This window comes from Cariama cristata, unplaced genomic scaffold (assembly GCF_000690535.1).
Source record: "Cariama cristata isolate BGI_N322 unplaced genomic scaffold, ASM69053v1 scaffold2392, whole genome shotgun sequence".
NCBI classification, from domain to species: domain Eukaryota; kingdom Metazoa; phylum Chordata; class Aves; order Cariamiformes; family Cariamidae; genus Cariama; species Cariama cristata.
Window position 1 is genome coordinate 3,496 of NW_009603050.1, and position 26,415 is coordinate 29,910.

Below are 26,415 nucleotides of genomic sequence, written 5' to 3' on the forward strand. Positions count from 1 at the left end.
GTCCTCTAGGATCAAATGGGTGTATTAGTTACATGATGCTGCTGGCTGGGCTGAATGCAGCAGCTGCTGCTGTACTTTTCTCTGGAAGTGTTGAAGGGAAAGGCAAAAAGTTCATATCAGCAAACATGAGAAGAATGGGTGTGATGTAAAGCAACTAGATGAGCCGCGTCAGCTGCCCTGCATGTCACAGCTCCAAAGCTTCTGCCTGCCAAATGGCTGGGAACACAGGCTGGTGTTTTAGCTAACCCAGATTTTGTGCACCCTTGTTCTCTCAGTTTTGCTGTTTAGGAGTGGTTTAGCTGATACTTGATCACAAAGTATTCTGCAGAGATCAAAATTTTCATCCGACTTTAATGAGAGTTGCGGGCAGTCAGAATCTCTAATGGTTAGGATGATTATGAATAGGATGTTGTAACCTTAAGTGCTAAAGGACAGAATCTAAGTAAATGGGATTTTCATATTTCCACTGATTTTGATGTAGCTTGCACAATTTACACAGCAAAGAATATGTATTTTAAATTCTCAACCAGAGTCTTTAAAAGTGAATCTTTGCTCAGAGAAGTATTGTTTGAAGTTCTGAAAGCCAACCAGGCATTTTTGCTACAGACTTTTTGTTAACATCAGTGGGAGGCTCTGGGGCAGGTTCACTGCTTGGCCCTGAAAATCTCAGCACCAGAAGGTATTCATCAACTTTTGGGCCAATAATCTAAGCACAGGAAATTCAAGGCAATGTCCTCCACCTGTCTGTGCGTTCATTCATTTTGTGAGAAAACACAGTTCAATGCTGCTTCAGGATATTTCTGTTTGCTAAAAAGCCCACAGGAAGAGTGGGAGTCAGCTTTGAGTTTTTATTTCTTAAATACACCACTATGTTTAATCAAAGACTTCAGGCTGTACCTGCAAGTGCTGTTTTCATACTGTGTGTTCGGAGACTAATAAAGATTAACAAAGCCTAAAACAGTCACATTTCCATTTTGACTAATGACTACTGATTTCTGTAGTTAATGTTCTGCTGTATTACAAGAATGGTTGTAAAAGATGGCCCTGCATCGTTTGTACTGCTCACCCTATAATTTATTATTTTGTATGCAAACATTTGCACTGTTCCACACAATCAGGAGCGGCTCCTCTGCCCAGATATAGACTGTCTCCATTGAATCAAAGTTGTTGGGCTGAGATCTGTCAGCTCCAGGTTTAGCCCTTGAATTGCCCACTGCCCCAGTTTTGCCTGAGATAAACCCTGTCATAGAGAGAGTAAGAGGCTCTTGGAGAATTCTCTCATGGTCCAACTACTTTTACTGAAAGTGAAGGATTTTCTGTGGATTCTTCAGATTCTCATTTTAAGACTTAGGGGCGAGGCATCTAAGATATTGAGAAAGATCAGGGGAGATCATGGGATGCTAATGTAGTGGGAGGACTTAGATGGCAAACATACAAACTAGGGAAACATGCAAAGAATAGAGAATCAAATCCATCCAACCTACTGTTTCATGACTTCCATCTAAAGCTTTTAACCTCTGTCTGCTGCACTTGGCTGCTTTCCCTTAGATATTTAAATTGCTGGAAGAGACGTGCACACACTCTGCTTCACCTGTGCTGGAGGACACGGTGGGACACATCGATTCAGTCTAGTTCAGTAACGCTGCTGAGTGGAGTACAAGTGATTTCCAGGTATACCTTGGCTAGTCATATACAACTGTATCTGGTGCCTGCTAGTACACATGCCTGTGGGCAGAGGGTTAAAACACAAGGTGGAACACCTTGTAGCTGTCTAAGCAGTGACTGTTCATGATACATAAAATGCTTCATTGCATCTTTTGTTCACAGGTTTCCAGGTAATTTGGAAAAGAGGTTAAAACAATATACCTACAGGCAGGTTCAGCTGGGAGGTTTTCGAAAGGTTTAAAATAGCTGCATCATTGACTCCCAACACATACTGTTACAGTTGGGGCTGCTGGCTGAGTTTCTTGAAAATAAGGCTACATATTCAGGTGATTTAAACCTCCATTTTTGAAAGCATTGTTTTTTTCATACTATCTCTGGATTTCAAGGCCTATCTATAAGATTTAGTTCTTTTTCAAATAAATGCCAGACTGAGGTGAGAACTGGTGAAGGGGTGCAATGATTTTATCAGGCATTGTGGATGCTCTGCACACCCAAAAATCAAGTCTCAAGTATTTGCTCTTCAGTGTGGCTCAAAGTATGCTCACCTCTTCTTTTCCTGGGGAGCAGCAAAATGAGAAATTCTTCTTCATACATGTTTTGTCTGTCTATATAAAGTGCGGCCAGTCTCCAGGCTGTTTTCTTCCTCTTGTTTTTCTCTTAAATCTATCTCTCTGTCTCTTGCTCATGTTTTTGTAGCTGTGAAGGTCAGTGACTGTAAAAAGGCAAGGTTTGGAGGGAGAGATAGTATTTTTCATCTGGGGAAAAAGTAGGCAAGTTGTTAGGCACTTAAATCCTTTTTCAGGTCTCAAATGTCTACTGTACAATAGAAAATTGAATTTTTGTTTCCAGGGGTTATATTTTGAAGATTTTCTCTTGGTTGCCCTTGAGGATCAAGCCTTGTGGATCAGTTGTAGAGTGGTTTTATAACAAATGAGGGCTCTGTGTGGGAGAGCGGCGCAGTCTGCAGTTGTATGGTTTCTCACAGGGAATGCCGGTGACCTTCAGCTTCAATGGGAGTAACAACCAACTGGTTCCTAACTGAGACCCATTTCCTAGGGTGTCTGGGGCAGTGATGTTGAGTCTCAGAGAGCCTCCTCTGTGGGGAAGCCTTCTAAATACTGTATCATTATGGCATGTGAACCATTTATTGAACTTTTTAGCCTGATTCATTTTTTCAGTCCACACTGTAATGAGAAGGCTATGATCACCTTGTTACCACTGATGGGCATGATTTGCCTGCTGAGCGTTTAATAATGATTTTTCCCCAGAGCCCACCACTTGCAGCCAAAGGTGATAGCTGCTCATATTTAGCATAGCTGCTAATATTAAAAAAGGGCTATGAAATCACTCTTTGCTGTTTTCAGTGGGGGGTTGAGAACATCTGTCTTGAATGTTACAAGAGAAAAAAAAATCTCAGCATGCGATTTCATGTGTGAATCTGTGGTAATCAGCAAGATGGAGTGTGATCTCTTGGGGGAGATTGTATCATTCTCCAAAATGAGACAAAAAGGGCAAAATAACCATTGGGGGGTTGTGAGTAATGGCTTTGTAACACCTAATGTATTCAATCTTTCTGTTAGCCTTTGGTTTATCTTGCTATTTTTCTTTTTTGGGGAAGGGAAATAACCGTGTGCCAGAATGTGATTGAATAAAGACTGTCATTCATGTTGCAGCACGTTATGAAAATATCCTGGAGAACCTAAAATAGTCCAGAGGGAGACTGAGAATAGCCACGTGTATGGCTTCAAAGCCCCGGTAAAAGTCAACGGGGTCACTCATTTTGATTTCACTCAGACCTACAGCAAATGTAAAGCCTTGAAAATGCAGTGATAGGTGCTAGATTAGAATTGGATGGGTCCCCACTTCTCCTGGGGCTGCCACCCCACCATTTCCCGTCCACTGGCTAAGGAGAAAATTTTAAAAGCCATTATTAAATTACCTTTTTACATATATTTTAATTATCAAGAATTCTTCTGAAGAAGACGTGCCTCATCCCAAGAAACCAGGAGTTTCCAGCAGGACTGTGCAGGGTGAGATCCCTGCAGAATCCTCAGTGGAAAAATTATCTTGACATTACTGTGGACATCACCATGCCTTTTCTGCTGTGCTTGAAAAAAAAGAAGTCACCTGTGCCTTTGGGCAGGAGTATCTTTCAAAAACACACCCCACCCATCCAGCAGAACTACCAGGCCTTGCTGGAGACCTGCTTGAATAACAAACGCCTGTTCATAGATGACAAATTCCCTGCTCACATCAGCTCTATTGGAACGGGAGCACTGCTAAAGAAACTACCCCGAAATTTGCAGTGGAAGAGGCCACATGTAAGTGACTTTCAGTGAATACTCTAGTGTAAGAGGATGATTACAGCTGATAGCCAGCAAATAGTTTTAGCATTGGGCAGACTACTCTTAGTCTTTAATTTAGGTGTGCTTTAACACCTCCAGAGATTACACTGATTCTGTCAGCTGTCATTTTGGAAGCTGGGGTACATGGAGTTTCATAATTGCCTTTGAAGCATTTGTTGCCCAAAATCATAACCAGCCTCATTAAGTTTACATCCAGTAATGCTCGGAGCAGGCAGGGAGAGCTGGCAAAGGGAGCAAGAGGAGAAAGTGTCCTTGGAGCTCACAGCTCTGGTGATCCCACCATGATTCTGTGATGAGAGTTCTTATGATGATGATCCTTCTCCCCAAAATTCAAGATCTTGACCTTTGAGAAGATTTCCGAGTTTCTAGACAGTTTTTAGCCTTTGACCCTTCTCCCATGGGCGACATACTGTTGTGATGCTGGAGGCTGCTACTTTCACAGGCAGCAGCAGGTGTCTTATCCTTTTACTGGGCTGTTTTTTTCCTGCTTAACTGTTTAGTCTGTCATACTACTTAGAGCAATCTTTTCCCAGCTCTCAATGCTGAGCTTCTATCACGACCAGTAATTGCCCATCAGTTAGTGAGTTGTTTTTAGTTCTGAGGCATCTGTTTTCTGCTTGTGCCCGTATTTCCAAGGCCTTTGCTGGTATCACGTGCTTAAACTGAACATCACAACAAGAGACACCTGGTCACAAGGGCTGGTCACAGAGCAAGTTCTCATAACAAATGGATAGATAACAAGTCCAGGAGGCCAGGACAGGGGCCTGGCACAGTTAGATAAGGCCTGTTACTAGCAATGGCAGTTCTGTTTTTACTGAGCCACTGAGCAACGTATTGCAAATCAGATCTTCCTGAAAGCAATGTATAGAATTATCTGAGAATTTCAGTAGCACTGACTCCTTATGTTCCCGTGTCTGAAAGGGAATTCTGCCAGGTAATAGTAGATAGCATCTCCTAGCTAAGTTATTTTCTAGCTGTCATATTTTGTCAAATTTAACCAATTTCTTAGAAGGGCTGAGTTTCTGCAAAACTCATGAAAATCACCGGGAAAGTAGAGGCACCTTTGCAAAGTGACCAGGAGAGCTTGGGAATAGCAGCCCTGGTTCTCAGAGTTTCATACTGTAATTTGGTCTCACAGATGTTTTATGTTAAGTCAGGATTGGCAGGTGGAGGATGAGTGCAGTCCTAAAGGACCTGAGCTGGGTTGCACTGGGCATTGTGGCTGAGGCAGCTATATCGGCACAGAGGTATTTGGGAGGGAAAGGTCAACAGGAGTCCTGGCCTCTACAAAGCCCTTCAGGTGCCCCTCCACCCCAGAGATATTAGACTGGACTTGAAATTTCCTCTGTTTCTCAGTCCACCATTTTGCTGCTCTAAAACTGCCTCATGAAGAAGGCTGCCGTTTGCTCTGGATTCCAAACTTAGCCCAGCAAAGGCTTTTTGAGGACGGATGCTGTGCATCTTTCAGTCCCTGTGCTGCAGAGGAAATGCTGAGATTCTGCCATTCAGCCTGCAGGCTTGTAGCTTGCTGCATCTATGACTGATGGCCTGCAAGCTGAACACCCAAATTCACCAAGGATAGGGGTTGGTGTCTAATTACTGTAACTGCCTTCTGAGGGTTTACTGTTTCTCTGCTGCTGCCTGAAGGGGAAGCCAACAGTGTGAAAATTATCTTGAGTAATTTGTGGGTCATTCGAGTGAAACTTAAGTTTGACACTTAGGTTATTAATTTAACCCCAGAGGCACTTGTGAGAGGAAAAAAATAACAACATTATTTCTCTCTGAACAATTATTCACAAACCCACTCTTGTCACAGCAACAGGAACTTCTGTAGCAGCCTAGTTAGTCTGTAGCACAATTGTCAGTGAAATCGTGGAGACGTCAGCCAGGTTAGCTGAAAGTTTGAACAGTTATGCTCTGCCATTGTAGCCTCTTTTAGCTGAAACTTGTCAGTAATTATGGAGGAGCAGGGCTGGCAGGTCTGCTGAAGGGTTGTCTTCTCAGTAAGGTGTTTGTGGAGACCCATAGCAATGCATCTGAGCACCAGTGGCTTATGTAGGAGACCAAATTCAATGTAGACCAAGCACAAATGTGTGCCCCGGCTTGTGTCAGGTTAGCCAGAGCACATGACAACGCTAGAGTTAGACCTGAACCAGAACAATGTCGCTCGGACAAGGGGATCCTAAAGTATTTTGAAAGCTTTGAATAGGCAGAGGGAATGTTTTGTCACATATCCATGAGCTTTTTACATCCTAGACTAGGAACTCACTGGATTTCCCATCTTATGAGATTGCAGCTCTGCATGCAGGAAGTCCTTGACTTCAAACTAAACCAGCTAATGTTACTGACTTGATTCTTACCCTCTTCTTTTTTTTTGCGTTGTGTGCTTTCCAGGCTTTGCACAGAAGTCCAGTGTTTTATGCTGCAAACAGAAAGCAACTTGATCTCTGCCAAGGATTGGTGGGTAAGGAAGCTCCTTTGTATAAATATCTAAGTATTCTTATACAAGATAACAGTTTGCATGGAATTTTGACTGTATAAAACTTGGCATAGAAATAGAAGGTGTGCATATCCTTATCCCTTCACTTGGCATGGTGTGGATGAAGCAATCATTCAAGTGGGATAGACTCAGTTAAAAATCTGGCAAGCTTCAAGGTGGAATTTGAGGCATGAGAGGTGTCTCCGCAAGCTGAAATCACCACTCTCTACATCGCTTCTGTGCATGCTAATACTGCAATAGGAAGTGATCCTGTGTTCTGACTGGTCTGTAATGTTGCTGCTTGACAATTGAACAGAGACCACAGAAGCAGGAAAACCTGAGACTTTTGGTATCTTTGTACCTAAGGCTTAGTGTGAGTGTGTTCTCTTCCCAGCTTTGCAGTTAGGAAAATAATTTTTATGCCCGTGTTAACCTAAAGTAAAAGGATATATTGTCATCTGCAAAACAGGTAGGGGCAGGACTAAATTAATTTTTAAGTGCTTTAAGCCCTTAAACACAAAATCTGATAGGTACAGTCTTGAATGTGAGATGCACTGGAAAATATTTTTCTCCTCTGAAAAGTTAATATTTTCAAAGAAAAAAGGAAAAGTTTTTTTTAATAGTGTGCCTTTACAGAGAACAGAAAAAAACCACGCGATGTCAGTAAAAAACCGCAATGTTTCCATTGAGAGCTATTTCTTGCTAAATTTCTTATTTAACCAAACAGTATACAAATGAAAAGAATCTGAGAGAACAATTACAAACAAATCATAGTTTGGTTAAGTAAAGCACATGTCTGGATCGTCTCATTTTCTGTGTATGATTTGTTATAATTGTAAAGACATCGGCACAACAGCTCTTCTGCTAGGATCTTGGTGGTGTTCCTGAACTTGGCTGACAATTCTTGCTTTTCAGCCAACTGCATGTGTCCGTTTGTCTTGGCGCAGAGAACTGCTGGTTCCTGGCGGCCCTGGAAGCCCTGACGTTCCACCAGGACATCTTGGCTGCAGTCGTGCCACAAAACCAGAGCTTCGAGAGGAAATATGCTGGCATTTTCCACTTCCGGGTACATCTGCTCCCCCAGTGTGTGCGAGGTCTTCAGAAATCCTCTGTCATGTTTTGTGTCACAGCCTTAGATAATTTGTACGGGGTTCCCCTTGGCCAGGGGCAAGTAGCCAGAGGGTATCCTGACCTAGAGAGTAGGCCACCACCCCTCCCACAAAGCAGGGCAGGCAGTGGATCGGCTACAAGAGGATATACCTCTGCTTGGCCCTTCTCTCCAGCTGTGCCCTACCCATGTTCTAATCCAGACAAAATTCTTCCTCCATAGTGGCAACAGTCAGCAGGACTTGAGCACATCTGCTCCAACCTTCTATGCCTTTGTGCAGCTCTTGGTGCAACTCTGCTACCCTGCAGTTAGGAATGAAGCCCAGCTGTGCCTAATTTCCCTGCTTAATCCTTTTACACCTTGTACATGCTTTGTTTTCTCCTCTGGTAGGGTGGGGCTGAGGAGTTGGTTCTGTGAGTGAGTCAGCACACCTCACTGACCCAAAGCAGTCCTTCCCCCAAGGCAGCTTGTCCTGTGTCCACAGCTAAGCTATCTTGCCTTTCCTGTTGTTTCAAGGGGAGGTGCCTTCCAAGGGAAACTTCAACTCATTCCTTTCCCCTGACAGTTCTGGCACTTCGGTGAGTGGGTTGATGTGGTGGTTGATGATCGCCTGCCGGTGAATGAGGCGGGGGAACTGGTCTTTGTTTCCTCAGTCTATAAGAACGTGTTCTGGGGAGCTCTTCTGGAGAAGGCATATGCTAAGTAAGTGACTCATTCCAAGTTATGCAAATAGTCTCTCTAAAATATGTTGGTTGGTGCCTACGCAGTTTGTTCTTGTTTATAAATGCATCTCCTAGGCCTTGCCACATTTGGAGTGTAGTAAATGGTTCTCATCTTTCTATTATTACACAATAAAAGCTGCCACTGCAGTAGCTATTATCAATGAAGACCCTTGAGTTTAAATCCAAGGGTTTAGGAGTCGTGTGAAAACAGATCTATTGTAGGAGATTGTCCTCTGAGCGTTATCGCTGTTTGGAGTGTATCGGCTAGGCTGGTGCCTTCCTTGTAAATACTGCAGAAGAATGGAAGGTTGCAGATAGGGATTTTCAAAGGTGGTTTCTGATGCCTCCTTTGATGTATTACCAGTTTGAGAAACCTCCAGGGAGTTTCATTTTGGGGGTCTGCTGAAGCATTGTACTTTGGTTTTGGTAGAAGTTCCCACTCTCAGCTTCCCCCAAAGCTGAAGCATTTAACAAGTCACATAGCACGGTGAGAATACTGGCCTCTCTCCAGGGTGTTTTGTCTAGAGTGATTTATCAGGACTAAGAAGAAAGCAACAAGGCATAACTGATAGAGTTTGTTAATACTGGGCTGAAATAATCTCTGCAAAGCAGGGAAAAATCCTAGTTAACATTGAGAGAAAGATCACAGCAAAGGCGAGAAAGTTCAGTTATTTTTGTTTGATGTTAGCATTAGAACAAAAAGACTGGAGAATGTTACTGCAACGGTAAAGAAAATCAGATTGGAGTCTGGGCTCTCAAGGCACTATATCTTAGATACAGCACAGTGTCTGGTGATAAATTCAGGCAACACTCACTAAGGCGAGGTTAGCAAAGTAGTGATGGGCATATTCTCACTGCTGTGCAGTGAGGGAAGACAATGAGTGAAGAGTCCCTTTCTGACTAGGCCAATCTTGGAAGCAATTTGCTAGATTCCTCCTTCCTAAATGCCAAAAATTATCTTAAAATTAAACATGAGTTACAGCCACCTTTTTGCTTTTGCAAACCTTTGTTGTATGTTTTCATTGGCATGCTGTTCTCAACCTATCATCTGTGACTATAACCCCAAGAATATATTGATGTCTTTTTTGCTAGACTCTGTGGCTCCTATGAAGATCTGCAGGTTGGGCAAGTTTCAGAAGCCTTGGTGGATTTTACAGGTGGTGTTAATATAAGGATCAATCTTGCAGCAGCTCCTCCTGATCTGTGGGATATCCTGACAAGAGCAACCTACACCAGATCTCTCATGGGCTGTCAGACACATTTAGGGGTGAGACTTGGAGTGACATCAAATGGCTTCACAGCCTTTCCAGACCTGTTTCCCTCTGCTCACCCAGTCATTGTGACTCAAAAAGTATCAAAGCTATCACAGGTGACTTTCTGTAGAAATAACATTCTTAATGTTAAACTTTGCACGTAGATTGATTGTCTGCTGCTCTCAGCTCCCTGTTGTTATGTTTAGGAACTGGTTTATCTATCAAAGAACATCTGTTAAATAAGGACCTACTGCATTTTCCCATTTTTGTTAAATAATTTTTCCATTTTTACAGATCCATTTTTACAGATGCTGCAGTGAGGCACAGAGACTCGTGGAATAAGCTTATAGCTAAGATAGAGAGGTGTGTGGTTCAGAACATGTATTCAAATCTTCACTTCCATGCCTTATGCTAACACTTCAGCTGCTCGGAAACCCTACTATTCTGAAAATCAAAACCTAACCTCCTGGTAGGTAGGTTTTCTCACTTTTAAAAGTGAGATGGTCTCTAGCCAAAGATCCACAATTTAGGAAGGGACTTTCCCAATTAACCTTCCAATTCCAAGCATACTGCAAAATATGGCAGTTAGGAGCTTAGGCTTAATTTTTTTTTTTCTTTTAGTTCAAACCATTCTCCATTTGCTTTGAGAGTCACTGCTTACACAGGTTCAGGTCTCTGGTATTGGTATGAGTCTGCTGTGTAAGTAGCAATAGAGTAAAAGAGTTTTTCCTTCTGTTTCTCTTCCTTGTATACAGACAACAAAGGTCCTGAAGAATGGGCTTGTTGCTGGCCATGCCTACACAGTAACTGGTATTAGAAAGGTAAGACTAACCCAAATATCCTGGGTCCAGGTTTGTTTGTATGTCAGCAATTTTTATTGCAGTCATAGGTTCAACCCTTAATCAGGGCAACTATGGTATCTCCTGCCTCAATGCTCTTCTTTTAATCTAAGGCTAAAAGAGATGGCATGCTTTGTAAAGATTCACTTTCAAGTGTGTCCGTTTTAGTATCGTGACCTTGATGTAAAGGACAATGGTTATAGATCAGCATATCTCTAAGGGTGGGAATGATTCATAGGGCTTTTCTGGGACAATTGCCGACGAATGCATCTTAGCTGTTAAGGATGAAAGGACTGGCCTTTGGGGCTGCTGGGAGGATGTGCTGAAACCTGCTTGGGGTAAAAAGCCTTCCTCTGAAATCAGAGGAGAGGCCATAAAGAAGTAAAGGTAATGGCATATAAGTGCCAAAACATGAAAAACTGCAGATGGAAATCTGAGTTAAGGCTAAAGTAAGGGAACCAAACTGGGCTCCTGTGCAGAGTGCAGGTGGACCCTGCTGATCTGCAGAAGTATCGTTGGGAGTCCCCCAAAAATATTTGTCTGGAGGTAAGGGGCAGTAAAATAATAGGTCCCAAAGAGTGGGAGAAAGCTCAGGCTTTCTCCTCCTGGATTGATGGATGACTATCTTGTCCAGCCTCAAAAGGAGGTTGACAAGGATGGAAAAGGACTTTGTGGGGCTTTGGATGTGTGATATAGATGTGGGTGAAAGCACATTCAATACCTCTAGCAAGAGATACTAGGAAAGCTAGAAGAGATGCTATGGGCTGGATGATGCACACCTGTGTCTCCCACACACAGCAGAAGGGGTTTAGGTACAGCGTTATCGGTGACATGTCTATCAGTCTGGCTGAGTATGTGGAGCTGATGTGAAGTCCACCATTCTGCTGTATACTGCCAACAAAGGCCCTGGTCAGCCTGGCTCCCTCTTCTCCCGCCATGGCATCCCAGTTCAGGGGCACTAATCTATGTGGTCACCCCATGAGCTGCATTGTGTTGTGCCATTGCACTGGGATAGGACTTGGCTTTCACAGTAGTACAGCCCTGCCCCTGTGTAAGCACAAAATGAGCAGATGTTGGAAAGGAAAAAGAATTTACGGTCAAGCATCTAAATCCGTGAGGTCTCTGGTTTCAGTTATAGAAGGTAAGATAAAGCATCTTAGTCTCTTTGTGCTGGAATTCAGAATTGCATGTCCATAGATTTTTATCATCATACTTGCTGGCATCTATGAGAACGAAAAAAAATCTTTGTTAATATCTGACGTAGTACAGTGATATAAACCAGATGAGAACTGCCGAGACCTTGGTAAACACAATGTTACTGTTTTCTGCAGGTGACCTGTCAATATGGACCAGAAAACCTAGTGAGACTGAGAAATCCATGGGGAAAAATTGAATGGAAAGGAGACTGGAGTGACAGGTGAGTTTAAAAAAGGGAAGGTCAGATGCTGAGTGGGAGGAAAGATTTCTTGGAGGAAAGATGCTGCCATCTTCAGGCATGAATTAGTGCTGGGAGCAGCGTTAAGATAAGTAAGTTGCTTGCACCAACCCTCTGGTGTCAAAGCAATGACTCGATAGATTTGTATTTCTCCAACAGATAGTGCTCATGTAGTTGGGCTCACTTCACACATGCAGCTTCCACAAGCTCAGTTCTACTTTTCCATTCACTGAATTCCAGAGGAAACATAGTATGAACATCAGATGCTGACCACGTTGCTGTGATCTGGATGGCATGCAAAGTGACAGATAGTTGTGCAGGAGGCTCTAAACAAACAGCATGTTTCAGGGCACACAGCCCTTTAGCACAAAAGGGACTGTGCAAGGTCCTCCACGGGTTGCAAAGTGTTGGAGTTGGGTGGCTGCGAAGGAGTGCTCAATCCTGGCTGTTTGGGGAAATACAATTGGGTATGAGATCAGAGGAAGCAACTAGTGAGGCAAATGTGCCCTATATTTGCATCTGCATGAATTTTTTTGATGGGGATCCATGAAAGACAGTGGTTTTCATTCTAGAGCACTGGCAACTATAGACTTGTATCCTATTCCTCTTTGAAGTGGAGCCTGTTCTTTCCTTCCAAGCTTCACTTCATTCCCTGAACAGACCCTGTTTGCTGAGGCTTGGGGGTAGGGAGGAAAGAAGAGCACAGGGAGGTGTTGGGAATGTGAGTGGCTTTCACCTTGTCTGCAGAGCAGTAACTTCTCTGATGCGTGTCTGTCACATAATGACAGCATACCAGCTGTTCTTGTTGAAGAGCATAATGAGCAACATACTGTGGGCCTGCCTTTTAAATGACTCCCAGCTGCCTCTTGTGCTGTCCTAGTCATTCATTCATTATGCCAAACACTCTTCCTATTACATCTCCTTTGACAGAAAATTAACCAACAAAACAGGTCTAGATTTTTATATTTTAGGTACTTGGAAGCTGCATGTGCAAGTGAATGGACTGGCTGATGGAAATGGAGCATTTCTGGCTTCTGCTGGAGAAAACTGGAGCCACTTAGCTACATCTCATGGGGCCCAGAGTGCTTGCGGACAGTCTTCTGTGGCTGAAGACATAGGGGGCCTGTGTTTAGTGGGGGATAAATGTGGAGATATGTGGCGACAGGGATTTGGCCTCTTTTTATAGGGGAAAAGTATGTACTCTGCCTTGAATTTGAAGGCACATTTGGTTAGTCACCTCATGTTTTTGCTTTCAGCTCTTACAAATGGGAGCTGCTGAGCCCCAAGGAGAAGATTTTGCTGAGGAAAAAGAAGGAGGATGGAGAATTCTGGTAATGGCACAGTCTCACCTCTCCCCTCTCTGCCAGTAGCTCTGGGGCTGCATCTGGAGATGAAGCAGCACATTGCCACTTAGGTCTGCTTTGTAACAGCCCACACTGGCTTTCTTGCTCTCCTCCTCTGCTTGTTCGATGTGAGAAGCAGTAGCTGTACTGACATAGAAGAGATGCACTGTTCTTCAATGGCAGGAGTGAGGGAGAAGCAGGACACTGCTGGGTCTCCCAGGGCTGCTGGAGACGTGGGCAGCTTTCCGGAGCTTTTGTCCTGGCTTTTATTTTTAAGATAGCTTTGGGAAGCTCTTGCTTGCCATGTGTTTGTTCATGGTTTCTCCAGAGCTTCTGCCACGAGGTGGCAATGTTGTCGCCTGTGTCGTTTCACTGTGGTCCCTTTGATGGCAATATTATTTTAATCTCTGTGCTGCTATCGTTTGCTGAAATTTTAGTCGTGCATTTGCTACTCCTAGATGCTGCTGTTGGAGCAGACGTTCTCTTCTTTACTGCCTAATAAAATATGAACATTACCATATGTAACACAGAATGGTTTGGCTTCGAAGTTCCCTGCTCCCTTTCCTTTTCTTTTTATAAGCCATATGGGCTAAACTAAACTGCTGACAAGATGTCTCTTGGCACTGTTTTCCCAGGATGTCTCTGCAAGATTTTAAGATTCATTTTGTAGATCTGATGATCTGTAAATTAACTCCAGACCTGATGAGCAGGGAAGATGGAAAGAAGTGGATGTACTCCCTGAAGAGTGGGAGATGGGTTAAAGGAAGTACAGCAGGAGGAAGTCTGGGATTCTGTAACGGTGAGAGGTGCTCTTTTGGATGACTCCGGGGTAACATTGCTCTGCCAACTCAGTTAGCAGCACCTTATACCTGTTAATGCAAATTTGACAACAGAAACATGCTGTTCCTGCTTAACCCTCCACACAAACATCAGAAATAAGCAGCTGAATGACTTTGACTAGCTTCTGCTATCACAGAAGCTGCATCACTTGCAAACATAGGGCAGTGGGCTGGTTATGGCATGAAATGAGCTGCAGGATCCTAGGATGAATTGTGAACACTGAGCTTCTTTGGGGCGTTAAACTTGCCTATTCAAATTTGCATCCTCAGCACCTCCAGGAAGTGGTATTTTAAGTAAAGTGGATGGGAAATGCAGAGGCTCAGCTCTTCTGGAAGCAGAGCAGGTGGGGTCTGAAGTCAGCTAGCCCATACATGGCAGGTGATGGAGGAATTTATAAACAAATTGAGCTCTTAGTTGCAGGCAAGCAGAAATGTAGTTCCTTGTTCCTGGGCCTTCCTTCTGTCTTCAGTGGTTGCACTGCTAAGCTTGTAAACTGTACCCTAAGATCAAGTCCCTGTGGGGTCTGGAGGTCCAGACAACCTGTGACATATTCAGTCTGATGCCAGGCATCATGTAGGAAGCTAGCAACCAATTCTGTGATGGAAAATGGCATCAAAATGTTTTTCTTGTTTTGCTTAGGCAGCTTTTGGATGAACCCTCAGTACTGGCTGAATGTTTTACCAGTTGAAGACAGTAAGAAAAGCCTGGGTTCCTGCAATGTGGTTATATCCCTGATGCAGAAATACAGCAGCAAACACCGGAACCGAGCACCTCACCTCTTCATTGGATTTTCACTCTATAAGGTGTGAAGAATTGCTTTGCCTTTCTTGCTTTCACTAAATAGAAGAACTTCCAGCCCCTGTAAATTGTAGAGCTTTGCAGACCAGGAGTTTTGTTGTACGCAGGGTAATCTGTGCTCTTTTCTCCTTGCCTGTGCCCAGTCTCCTTGCACATCAGAGCTAGACTCCTTCAGGCTCTGTGTCCCACTTGCTGCATCTCCGGCATGCTGTGGGTCAGCCTGCAGAACAGTGAGAAGTGCCTCTTGCTTCGGAGCACACTGGGCTTTATTTTGCCATCTCTGAGAGTACGTGCAAGAGCTGGGAGAGAGAGCCAGGAGCCTCCTTGCTTTGGGGCAAGGAGAGCGCTGCCCTCAGGTTATTTCCAACCATGGTAAAATTGTGCTTGAGAAGTGTTCCTAGTATGATGTGGCAACTGCCCATGTGCGAATACTGCTAGTTCCCTGTATATCCAGGGGTAAGTGGATATCGCTAGGAGTGAGAGTTCCCCCCACCTGCAATTCTCTGCTTATCTGAGTGCCTTGCAGAGCCACTATCCTCCCTTGAACAGAGCCACAGCTCTTGTTGCTGCTGTGAGTTTGCACAGTTATGGAGAGATGGCTGTGGGGAAGGGTTGTCAGGTGGAGGGGCTGAGGTTTCTGCAGGCAAAGACCCTAGCTGGACGTACGTAGCTGCTTCCCAGCAATGACATGGCTATGTTGTGTGAGACCCAGAGGTCCCTGTCTGACAGATGCTCTGTTTCTTTTCTTCCTGCAGGTGGACCTACAGGTGAGTCCCATGTCACCACTGCTGGCTGTTTGCTGAGGGACCTGGGCTGGTACACCTATTAAGACAACACTAAAGGTGTTGCGTTTGCTTTTGTTCCTTGGCTGACAGATAGTGACAGTGTATTTGAGTTCAGTGAGGCACCACAGAAAGTCACTATTAATGCAGAGCTATTCACTGACTCTTTTGAAAAGCAGCCATATCAGGAGGGCTCAGTGTCCTTAAAAAGGGGCATTAGTTGTTCAGCTTCTGCACTGGGTCTTCAAAGGTGTTAGAAGTGGCATCGATGTTTACCTGATCAGCACTTTGTCCCTGCTGCAATTGTGAGATGGTGCCCCAGTTTTGACTGTGTCTAAGCTGGACTCACTGCAGCTCTCGAGGGAACCAGAGCCACCTTTCTGCTGCCTCCTGGTCTTGGCGTGGAGTGGGACCAGAGCCTGTGTCCCATGCAAGTCAGGAGTCTCCTGGAGAGCTCAGGTTCTTCCTGGCTGGGGATGCTCTGGAGCTGATGCTACAGGTGTTTTCAGCTTCCTCAGGCCAGATGTGTTTCTAGCATTTTCTTTAGCCAGGAGCCTTTGGGACCTGAGGAAGGGCCCTGGAAGTTAAACCCTGACGTAAGACCCCATTTTGGCCCTGACCTCGGGGCTATTTAAAACAGGGAAAGGTTTTGCTCCTTTTGTCTTGAAAGGGCCTATCTTCCACTCTGTTACTACTCAGAACACCTCTTAAATGAGAGTCCCTTTGAATTTGGGCTGGCAAAGAACTAGTTTGGGTGTATGGTCAGGGCAGCACAATTGTGTTCCCAGTTACTGTATTTCCAGCATGGTAACCACGAGGTAAGATGCCACTCCTTCCTGACTTAAATATTTTGGACACTCTCAGGGTTACAGGTGAGTTTAACTTCCTGGCAGAGGGGGTCTGAGTGTGGCCCTAGCACACTGCTGTGCCACACTGGAGGGAAAATGATGGCAGCCAGGACTTTAATTTCAGGTTTGTAACGGTTGCCAAGATCAATACAGAGAGATGGCAAGCCACAAGTATCTAAGGTATTGGAACTACAGTCAACAAAATATCGACTGGAATATAAAAACTTTGAATTTAACATAAGAGGCATGAGGAAGAGTAGCCCTGAACCCTTCAGAAGAGAGATTGCTCTATTAGTAAGAAAAATACTGGCAAAGGAAGAGAAATAGCATCTCCACTATAAGGCTGCAGAGTAAAATGGCTAAATATTTTGAGGAACAGCCAAGATCAGAAGGTGATAGTGGGTTTAGCTGGCAGGATTATTTATTTGGCTTGTGTACTGGGCACTCAGTGGCATTAAAAATGAGTTCAGTGTTGCCTGGATCAACACTTTATCCATCCTCCTATTGCAGAAAAGTGCCTGCAGAGCAAAACATCTGTAAGAGCCAAGAGTGCCAGGTGGATCAAGGACACATGCATGGTGTCAGGACTAGGAATCAGGTTGCTCCTGCAGTATGCTTAGATCACAGGTGCTCTGAAAAACCCTCTGCTGCCAGATTCTTGTGCAAGGGACAAGCTGGGGACAAAGTGCATGGCACATATGGGATAGGAGGGGTGTTGTGGCTAGTGAAGAGCAGTCTCTAGAGGAGTTCCTGCCTGCAGTCATTTCTGCCAGTATGGAAATGACTTTTGCAGTAGCCACTTTGACAGGAGCCACTTCTCCTCCTCGGTCCTTGCTGCTGTTCCTTGCAAGTACTATTATATTGTTGATAAGGTTGCAGGAAGCCCCATTCTTTGTCATATTAGTATTGGGCAGGGATGGTGTGTTGTGAGAAACGCCATGTCCTGGGGGGAGACTGAGTCCCTTGGGCCCTGTTATCTGCTTGTGCTGTAAAAAAATCAGAGGTGTGAAGGCAGGCTGTCTATGCCATGGCTGTGAATTCTCCGCCTGCCTTTTGTCCATTTGTTCAGCTGGTGCAGAATGCATTTCTCTTGTGTTTCTTCCCTTAACAGTACCAGGAAAGCAACAGAAAGCTGCCCCCAGCTTTCTTCACCCGACATCATCCTGTAAACAAGCACCAGGTCTTCCTTGATGAGCGGGAAGTGACTCATGACTTCCACCTGGAGCCTGGCATCTATGTGATTGTCCCATCGACCCTGAAGCCTCAACAGGAGTCTGAATTCATCCTGCGGGTCTTCTCCAGGAAGCATATTCTTCGGTGAGATGCTGCTGCCCCTCTGCCAGCACCTAATTCTCTAGGATGGTGGGATGGTCTGGTCTTTCTAGTCTAATGTGGGCAGCATAAAGACTTTATTCTGTAAAAAGCAGCACAATCTCTTTTGGAGAGGCTGGCTGTGGGTTTCTCCCACCTTAGGATTCTCAGTGGCTGAAGCAATGCTTTTGGCCTTACCCTTTCAAGAAGTATTGAGCTAGACCCACACAAGGGATTCTTGCAGCATGCTTGTGTTTGAGACTGTGGAGAGGGACAAGAGTTTTTAATGCACCATCAGTTTGCCAGGAGACCCTGCTGGTGATACTAGGATGGTTGCTTCTGCAGAAATGATGCTTTGGAGACTTCAAATGCCAGCAGCCCTTCAGGAGCCATATGGACATGAGGGCTTCCCTTACTGCAGCTGTAACACTAGGGAAAAAAACATGATGTAACAGTGGGTTGGGGCCCCATCTGGGGATGGGGGATGCCACCTGTGATGAGACAAAAACCCAACTCTGGGATATCTCCTTAATGTGTCTGCTTTTTTGCATCTCCAGGGAGATGGGTGGGAACACCAGTTTCACCCTCTCTAAGGTGAGTGAGTATGAGGGGAGTGGGAGGTCTGTGGTTTGGTCTTCAGCTCTAAACATTGGGTTTTTCCTGTTGCTCTGCCCTATGGAGAGGCTGAGTGAGAACGTGAGCGCTTGTGTTGCAGCACTTTTGAAAGGGCAGCTTGGGTTTACAGGGAGAGTCCCTTGGACTATGTGGACAGATGCAGTCAAACATGAGGGGCAGGCAAATTTTTAGACCCCTTTGTTAGTTACCTTTTTGTGAAGTTCTTTTAGTGACATCATCTTATTTGCTCTGCAGTCTTTCCTATTCATGGCTTTTTGGAGACCTCTGGTCCATTCTTGCATTTCTCCCTGCTCCTTTCATGCCTTGAAAGTTTTGAAGACATTGTGGGACCTGAGCAGTACTGTTCCCATGCAGCGATCTATAGATTATTTTCAAAACAACTGAGCTCAATGGTAGTGCATGCATGTCTGCAACTTGTGCCAGGGAGTGTACAGCATAGTCTGTTCCCTTGGCATAAAGAGGGCCATTCCTCCTTTCATCTCCTCTATCCTGCTGTATTACAGAGGACAGAGACCCTTCTCTCTCTTCTTGGCATGGAGTGAGCCCCATCCTTTCTTGCTGCACAGCTTGGTGGGGGGGAAATGTTTCTCCCCACTGAGTGTTATCTGAGTATTTCTTTCCAAGAAATAGCATTTCAGTGAGGTGGGGAGCTATCTTAACAATGGGCTGCATTAGTTATGTAGCATTGATTGCAGTGGTGGAGAGAAGGTGGAAGGGCAGGGGACGAGAGTGCGGTTCTGGAAAAGCATCTTTAGTAACTCTGTCTTAGGTGGTAATATTTTTCTTCCTTGAGTTAATGATTTTATTTATTTATTTATTTTTATATACTAAAGGAAATTGTTGATAGGTATGAAGGCAAGATTTGGGAGGATTTCTTCACAAAGCATTTTGAACAGGTAAGTGTGTGCGTGAATTGCCAGAGTAAACTCCTCCAGAGCTATTATGTAGCTCTGTGAAAGTAAAAGCATATGGACGTTCAAGGAAGGTTTGGACATGGAAGTGTGGGGAACAGAGAGGGGCCACAGGAGGTTGGGCTGTGTATACAGTGCTGATTCCATGCAGCAGATTTGACCGTGAAGCTTAGCAATATGTTAGCATCGAGATAGCCATACTTCTCTACACAACAGGGTGTGAATGCCTGGAATTTAATGCCACAGGACATTTGAATGTGACAGTATCAACAGGCTCAAAAGGTATTAGTAAACTGATGGGCAGCAGGTCCATAAGCAGATATTAAAGGACTAGGCAGGGATGTACTCTCTAAGATCCCTTTTCCAACAGGTGTGGGTGCCAGGGAAACAGGAGAATGTACTGCAGAAGCCGACCAGGCTCATGTGCTCTCTCTAAACATTAATTCCTGTTGCCTGTATTGGGGACAAAGTGGTGGGCTATGGGTGTTCTTACATTCCTTGGGGAAAGGCGCCTGTTAGAGAACACCCCCTGAAATATTAACACTTGTCTCATATATCCTTCATCACAATTTGATGACAGCTAACTTGCTTTGAGAGGTGAAGTAGGTGTTGGGTGTCCCATCACCTCCTTTCACAATAAGTGAAAGATTCTTTTTAATGATCTCTCTGGCCTGATTTGGGACGGAGTTGACCTTCAGGGATCCCACTAACTATGGTGAGGGATGCAAGTGTTTCACCTTTCAGAAAAGGTGACTGTGTGAGTTTAGCAGCATACCCTGTATTTGGCAAACACGATTTCACAAAAGCACATTTGCAGTTTTAGTAGCAGTATTTTGATAATTGAAGCTGTTACTAAAAGCAAGCAATGCTTTTACTTTTTGCCACTTGTTTATGATTTTGATTTTGAGAATGGTGTGGCTTTTGGATGTGTTAGAAATTGCCCCATATTGCGAGGTGCTGATCCTTTGCTGTCAGGAGGTCCAAGTAGGCACAGAGGCGAGCAGTACTGCCATTTCCTAATGCATTACCCTGGCATGCTTCAATGATATGAAAACAGGCTTTTATTTTCGAAGAGCGACATTTAAAAAAGTTCTCCAAACAAACAAATGTCACAGTTTCTAAAAAACCTGTAAACTTTAGTATAACAAGGAGGAGGGGAAGTCTCTGCTTTGAAAAGTTTGGGGAGGAAGGATTCAAAAGTTTCCCTCTTTTTTGTTTGTTTGTAAATGATAAAGGGGAAATATTTGAAGCAGATCTCTTGACAGTGTGCTTGATGGGACAAGTGGCACCAGGGCTGAAAGGTTAACGGTCTGGATCTTCACTCAGTGTAAATCTACCTATTGATCTGTGTGGCGCCCTGAGAACTTCACCCAGAGCAAACTGCAGCTCTTGCAGGCTGAGAGTCTTGTCATATTCAAAGGGAGTCTTTTCTATTGATTTTCACAGTGGCTGGAGTGGGGCCAGAAAAGCAAAGAATGAAGATGGGACATGCTGGGAAAACAAAAGAGGGAGAAAAGTGATTTAATAGTTTAAAACAAAACAAAAAAATTTTCTTCCATATCACAGAATCCTGAAATAAATGCTGTTCAGCTCCAGAGGATCCTGAATAATATATCTTGGAGAAGTAAGTGCTGAGAAATAATGTTTCTGTAAAATAAACCCTCTTAGAGAAAAGCCTCAGTTCATGTATCTGTTTCTTGAATTCTGGGAAGAGAAACTGGCTTGAATCTGACTGAACTGATTCTTCTGATGCCATGTTAGATTTCCGGAGAGGAAGGATTTGCAAGGGTGTGAATCAACATAGTAGAAATTTCGTAAATGAAGCTAATCTAATTTGCATTTCAACAACTGAAAGAATGAGGGGGAAGAGCAAGCATAGATATTGTGTGTGGATGCAGACTCTGAATTTGACCGCCAAACCCAGCTTGACCTCAGCCTTGATTCTGAAATTGTATCCCATTTCACCCTGTGCCACTGCCACAGTCTCGGCGGTGCCACTGCTAGAACGTATAGAAAGTTAGTCTGGTCTGTAGGCAGTTATGTGGTGGAAGGGGGTCTTGTCTGTTCCTTGCTCTGTTTGTGTTTGGGAGACAGGATGGAGGTGCAGGTAGCCTGTGTAATTTAGGCTTGTGATTACCAGGTGAGCCCTGAGGTTGTCCCTCTCATGAGGACTGTGACATCCACTCTGCCAGTGGCAGCCCAGAGCACTCCACAAACTCATAATTTGGTCCCTAGTTATAAATAATGCTACCTGGACAGCAGCAAGGTATTGCAGTGGGTGTTTCCTCTGAACAACAGCAATGAAGTTAGAGATACAATGATGAATCCAGTTTTCCTTCCCAGCTTCTTCACTGGTAACATCCAATGTGCAACACAGAAAATACACCATCCAGCCATTATAGGCAACAAAGAAGACGAACAAAAGACTGATGTGATGCCTTTTCCACTTAAGCTGAATTTGACATTGCTTCCTTTTCTACACAGCTGGACAAGGATAGCTCTTCTGTCTTTGCGAAGTGACCCACTAGGCACTGTCTTATCTGTGAGAAGACTATGTTGAACAGAGAGTCTTTATTTTTCATAAGTAATCAATTTTAAGACATTCATTTAAAAACTTTACTTGATTCATATTTACTAAACCAGGGCTATTACAAGATTAAAACATCTTCACTTTCTGCAGAGAAGGGATTGGTGAGTTATGGTTCTGTTGCTTGCTTAGTGGAAGTCTACAGAACATCTATAATCATGATTTGCAGTGAGATAAGAGTCTATTTCTGTTACTCTTCATGTCACTTATGTATAAACCAGGAATGCTAAGCTTTGATGCAGCATCATGTTTTCAGTGATACCTGTACTTCTAATTATATTAACAGAGCTGGCAGCATGTCTGTGTGAGAGATGCTTAGCACAAGGGTTTCAATTAATCTGCAGTGCTGCTCCCCAAAGCTCTTCAGGTCAAGTGACTTTGCTCAAGGTCATGCAGTAAATTCTGTTTGGGATTACAGTTTTGAATGTTCTTTTCCTTCCATTTTTCTCTAATAGCTGGAGATAGTGCACCATATTTCATTCCGTATTACATGCCTGCAGGGAGCTCATATTGGCTTTTCTGAGACTAGTAGAATCCATCCTGTTGCCTCATACTTTTATCATCATAAATGATACGTCTTCTCAAGTGGGTGTAAAATTTCACAAAGGCTTTGGGACCTGAGCCCTCTCAAGTGAGGGGGAATTTTGTGAGAGTCCATTTTTGTGAGATATTCAATGGCTCCTCAAAACACTTTTTTTTTTTTTTTTTTTTTTTTTTTTTTTTTTTTTACCCAGAGTTTTCGCCTCAGTTTCAGTCTGGATGCCTGCCAGGGTATCTTGGCGCTCCTGGATGTATCCTTGGCATGGGTGGTACTTCTGACTCCTATAATCACTGGAGCACTATTTCTTAGGGCAGAATGGGTGTTACTGTGATTTCTTTACCACCAAGACATGGCCCTGCTTATTGAGCTTCTCACCCTTCATAATGACAGTTCAGCTGTGACAGAATGGAACTGGTTTGGGAAAGCGTTGATTCCTGCCACCTCTGAAATCAGCAGCCAGGTTTCCATTGACTTTAGTGGGAGGAGGATCAAGCCTATAGATAGGCTTATGGGCTAAGAAGTCATTATCCTCATATTATAATTGTGTGAAAGTTAGAGTGACTATGAGTTTTTGATTTGTTGGGGGTTTTTTGTTTAATGGGTGCTCCCTGACTTTTAATTGACATGTTCTGACCTTAATTCTCTGACAAAGCTGAATGCCACTGGCACACTGAGTATCCAGGAATTCAGAATCCTGTGGAAAAGACTGCTTTTCTATTTGGTATAACAATAATTTCTGTGCCCACTTGCAATATCTCCCTGCTCACCATCCCTTTGGTGTCATCTGTTAGTTTTGGGGGGTGTTGTTTTGTTTAAAACTTTTCTTTTTTCCTCTTTCACCCCCCATGCCCAGGAAATTTTCCAGAAAAGAGACACTAACAGATCAGGAAAGCTTGACCTTGTGGAACTGCATGCAGCTGTACGGGAGACAGGTGAGCCCACAGCACATCTTGGCAAGTGTCATCCTCTTCCTCATAAAGGCTGGAAAAAGCCCAGGGCTGGGAAACATTTGAGAATTGTAGGTAGAGCCCAGGAGGAGTAGAAAACATCACAGGCTGCATAGTCTTAGCCATCTCTGCTTCCTCCTTTAGCTGGGTAAACACATCTAAAAATTATTTTGCTGTGGGATGGGCTACTTAATCTTTGCCCCAGTGTGGTCTCATGCTGATAGTTCTCTGAAACAGAAGTGCCTGTCTATTTTAGACCCAGTTTTTAAATCTCTTCCTCTTCATTGGTAATTTAATTTTAGAAGACTGTGTGGGGTTGTGCAGATATATGCAGGAGGCCAGATCTAGCTCATATTAAACTGCTATGGCTGCTGAAGACGACAGCTCATGGTCTGAACCTGGAAGTGTGGGACTTGCAGAGGCAATATTGGTGTCACTAATATAATGTCTGAAGCTTGATCTAGAAGTAGAGGACAATACATATGGGTCCAAATACTGGACCAAGCTCTGTTGCTGTTACTGGTATTTGAGTGGGGACTGGTGCTCAGTCTTGTAGCTTCATTTGCATGTTTACAGCTTAAATTCCACTCCTCTTTTTCATTTGTGGTTCATCTGAGTCAGTGAAAGCACAGTGAGAAACCCAGGTGGACCTCTGCTAAAGCAAACTAAAATCCCACACCATGAGTAGAAAATACCTTTATTCCTTGCAAATGCTGCTGGTCATTGGGACTGATGCTTTCTGTATGAGATTCCTCTGGATTTTCTTTTTCAACTCCTTTCCTACCCTCTTGTGGAGTATTGCTCTTAAACACAGCTGCTGTTATTACCCTCATACCCCATGTGTATTTCATTCTAACTCTGGCAGGACTGTGAGTACAGGGGATCAGATCTGAACCCTTTTCAGTTTGGAGGAGATATCTCAACACAGTGGTCTAGTTTGGGCTGGCTAATAGTTGATTATCTTAGGGGAGGTTTGAAAAAACAAGCTGTTTGAGCGGTCTTCAGCCCTTCTCCATTGTGCATGCTCACAGCTATGTGCAGACGTATAGCTGTGCACATTCAGCTGTGTACAGCTAGGAGTTGCCATCTCATTCTGTTCTCCCCCCCCCTTTTTTGTTTCCCCTTTTGTGAAGGCATTTCGCTCAGCAATGAAGTCTGTAATTTGATGGCAATCAGATATGGTGACCCTGACTTAAAGATCAGCTTTGAGAGCTTTGTGTGGTTCATGCTTCGAGTGGAGATCATGGGAGGTGAGGCTGGTGTTACGTGGCTGGCCAGGTAAGCTGGGCTGCCCAGCTAAGCCCTGGTCCTTCTCATGCTGTTTCAGCTGGCAGTGGCAAGGTCAAACTTAGAAGGACTGGATTTCTGAATAGACCAAGAGTAATTGATTTAAAGCAAGGGACAGATACAGAGGAAATCAAGGTCACTCTCTTTACCTTTCCACCAGTCACTTTCTACAGACATCCCGGCTGTACATATCAGAGTAATTTAGCTCCCTGCAGGTTTGCACCAGCCTTCTGTAAGAGGAGGCAGGCAAATTACAGATGGAAACTGCTCATTTTCCAGGAAGAAGAGAGCCTTGGAATATACGTTTGGTGGGACTGCAGTTGTGATGATGAGACAGCTGATGCTCAGTCTGTGAGCACATGCTGTAGATACTTTGCACATGTCTCAAAACTGTAGTGGGTGAGGTTGGGACTGCGTGGATTTCAAAGTTTCAGAGCTGGATGGACAGACAGTAACATGCCTGACTTTATTCAGCTGCTACCTGTGTCCCAGCCCTCAGGGATCTTCCAGCAACAGAACAGAGAAGCTCACATGCACTTGTGAATAGCCTACAAACTCTGCCTTTGAGGTTTTTCCTGAGACAGAGTGTCTTGGCTGGTGTTGGTCTCTTGGCTACCAAGTTAATGCTCCTCATTTATTTCTTTCGCAGAGGCCTTTCGCAACTTAACACAAGATGGCAAAGGCATTTATCTCCGGGAATCTGAGGTAAAGCCTGTTCCCTGATTGTCAAATGTGGGCTTCTTCATTGCAAGTGGTGCTGCATGTTTTTTTCTATAGCATTAAAAAAGGTATCTTTACCTGATCACTTACAGAGTAGGTTGTTATAAACAACAAGGAGCTTCAGGCTTCTAAGTCTTCTGCTTTATTATGGCTTCTGCTCCTTCTGGAGACAGAAAATCTCCAGTGGCCCATAGGACGGTTCAGTTGTGAGTATCGCAGAGCTCTCAAAGGGATGGATGAGTTCAACCCACTTTCACTATTATTTTACAGTGGATGATGATGACACTGTATTCCTGAAGGAATGCTGTAGAGGAGGGGACAACCAGACCTCCACCAGAATGAAGAATCATAGAATCATAGAATTATTGTGGTTGGAAGAGACCTCAAAGGCCTGCACCAGAATGAAGAATCATAGAATCATTGTGGTTGGAAGAGACCTCAAAGATCATCAAGTCCAACCGTAAAGGAAGGCTGTTTTATGTCAACTTTCTGTGCACGCTGGACTCTCTGGGCTCAACCCTGCAATTTACCTCATATGAGAAGTCTTCCCCTCAAGCAGACTTGACCTAATAACCACAGACTTGGTGAACTGAAATTTTGCTGATGAATGTATTTATTTCGAGTCCTATTTCACCTCAGACAACCCTTCTGAGAAGAGACTGCTGGATGGGCTGTTTTGTGTCAACTTTCTGTGCACGCTGGACTCTCTGGGCTCAACCCTGCAATTTACCTCATATGAGAAGTCTTCCCCTCAAGCAGACTTGACCTAATAACCACAGACTTGGTGAACTGAAATTTTGCTGATGAATGTATTTATTTCGAGTCCTATTTCACCTCAGACAACCCTTCTGAGAAGAGACTGCTGGATGCCAACCACTATGAGTGCACGGTGTGACACCATGGAGCATAGTGGCGGAGTCCTTGGGGTCACCTACTTAATGCTGATGTTCCACAGTTACTCTTCTAGGATGGCATACATTGTGGCAGTGCCCAGAGG

The 26,415-nt window shown here is 44.1% G+C and overlaps 1 protein-coding gene across 1 annotated transcript; it reads left to right on the forward strand.

Annotated features, from left to right (window-relative positions):
* Positions 1-3,755: 3,755 nt before the first annotated feature.
* Positions 3,756-25,715, forward strand: CAPN14 (calpain 14). The gene is made up of 22 exons (XM_009695012.1): positions 3,756-3,986; positions 6,426-6,495; positions 7,458-7,576; positions 8,184-8,320; positions 9,433-9,607; positions 10,349-10,414; positions 11,764-11,849; positions 13,124-13,198; positions 13,846-14,009; positions 14,690-14,855; positions 17,070-17,076; positions 17,590-17,795; positions 18,347-18,383; positions 19,259-19,321; positions 20,903-20,960; positions 22,017-22,027; positions 22,658-22,714; positions 23,117-23,185; positions 23,318-23,396; positions 24,545-24,661; positions 25,348-25,403; positions 25,689-25,715. Exons 1-22 carry the CDS (start codon positions 3,756-3,758, stop codon positions 25,713-25,715), a joined length of 2,076 nt encoding a protein of 691 aa, XP_009693314.1.
* Positions 25,716-26,415: the final 700 nt, after the last annotated feature.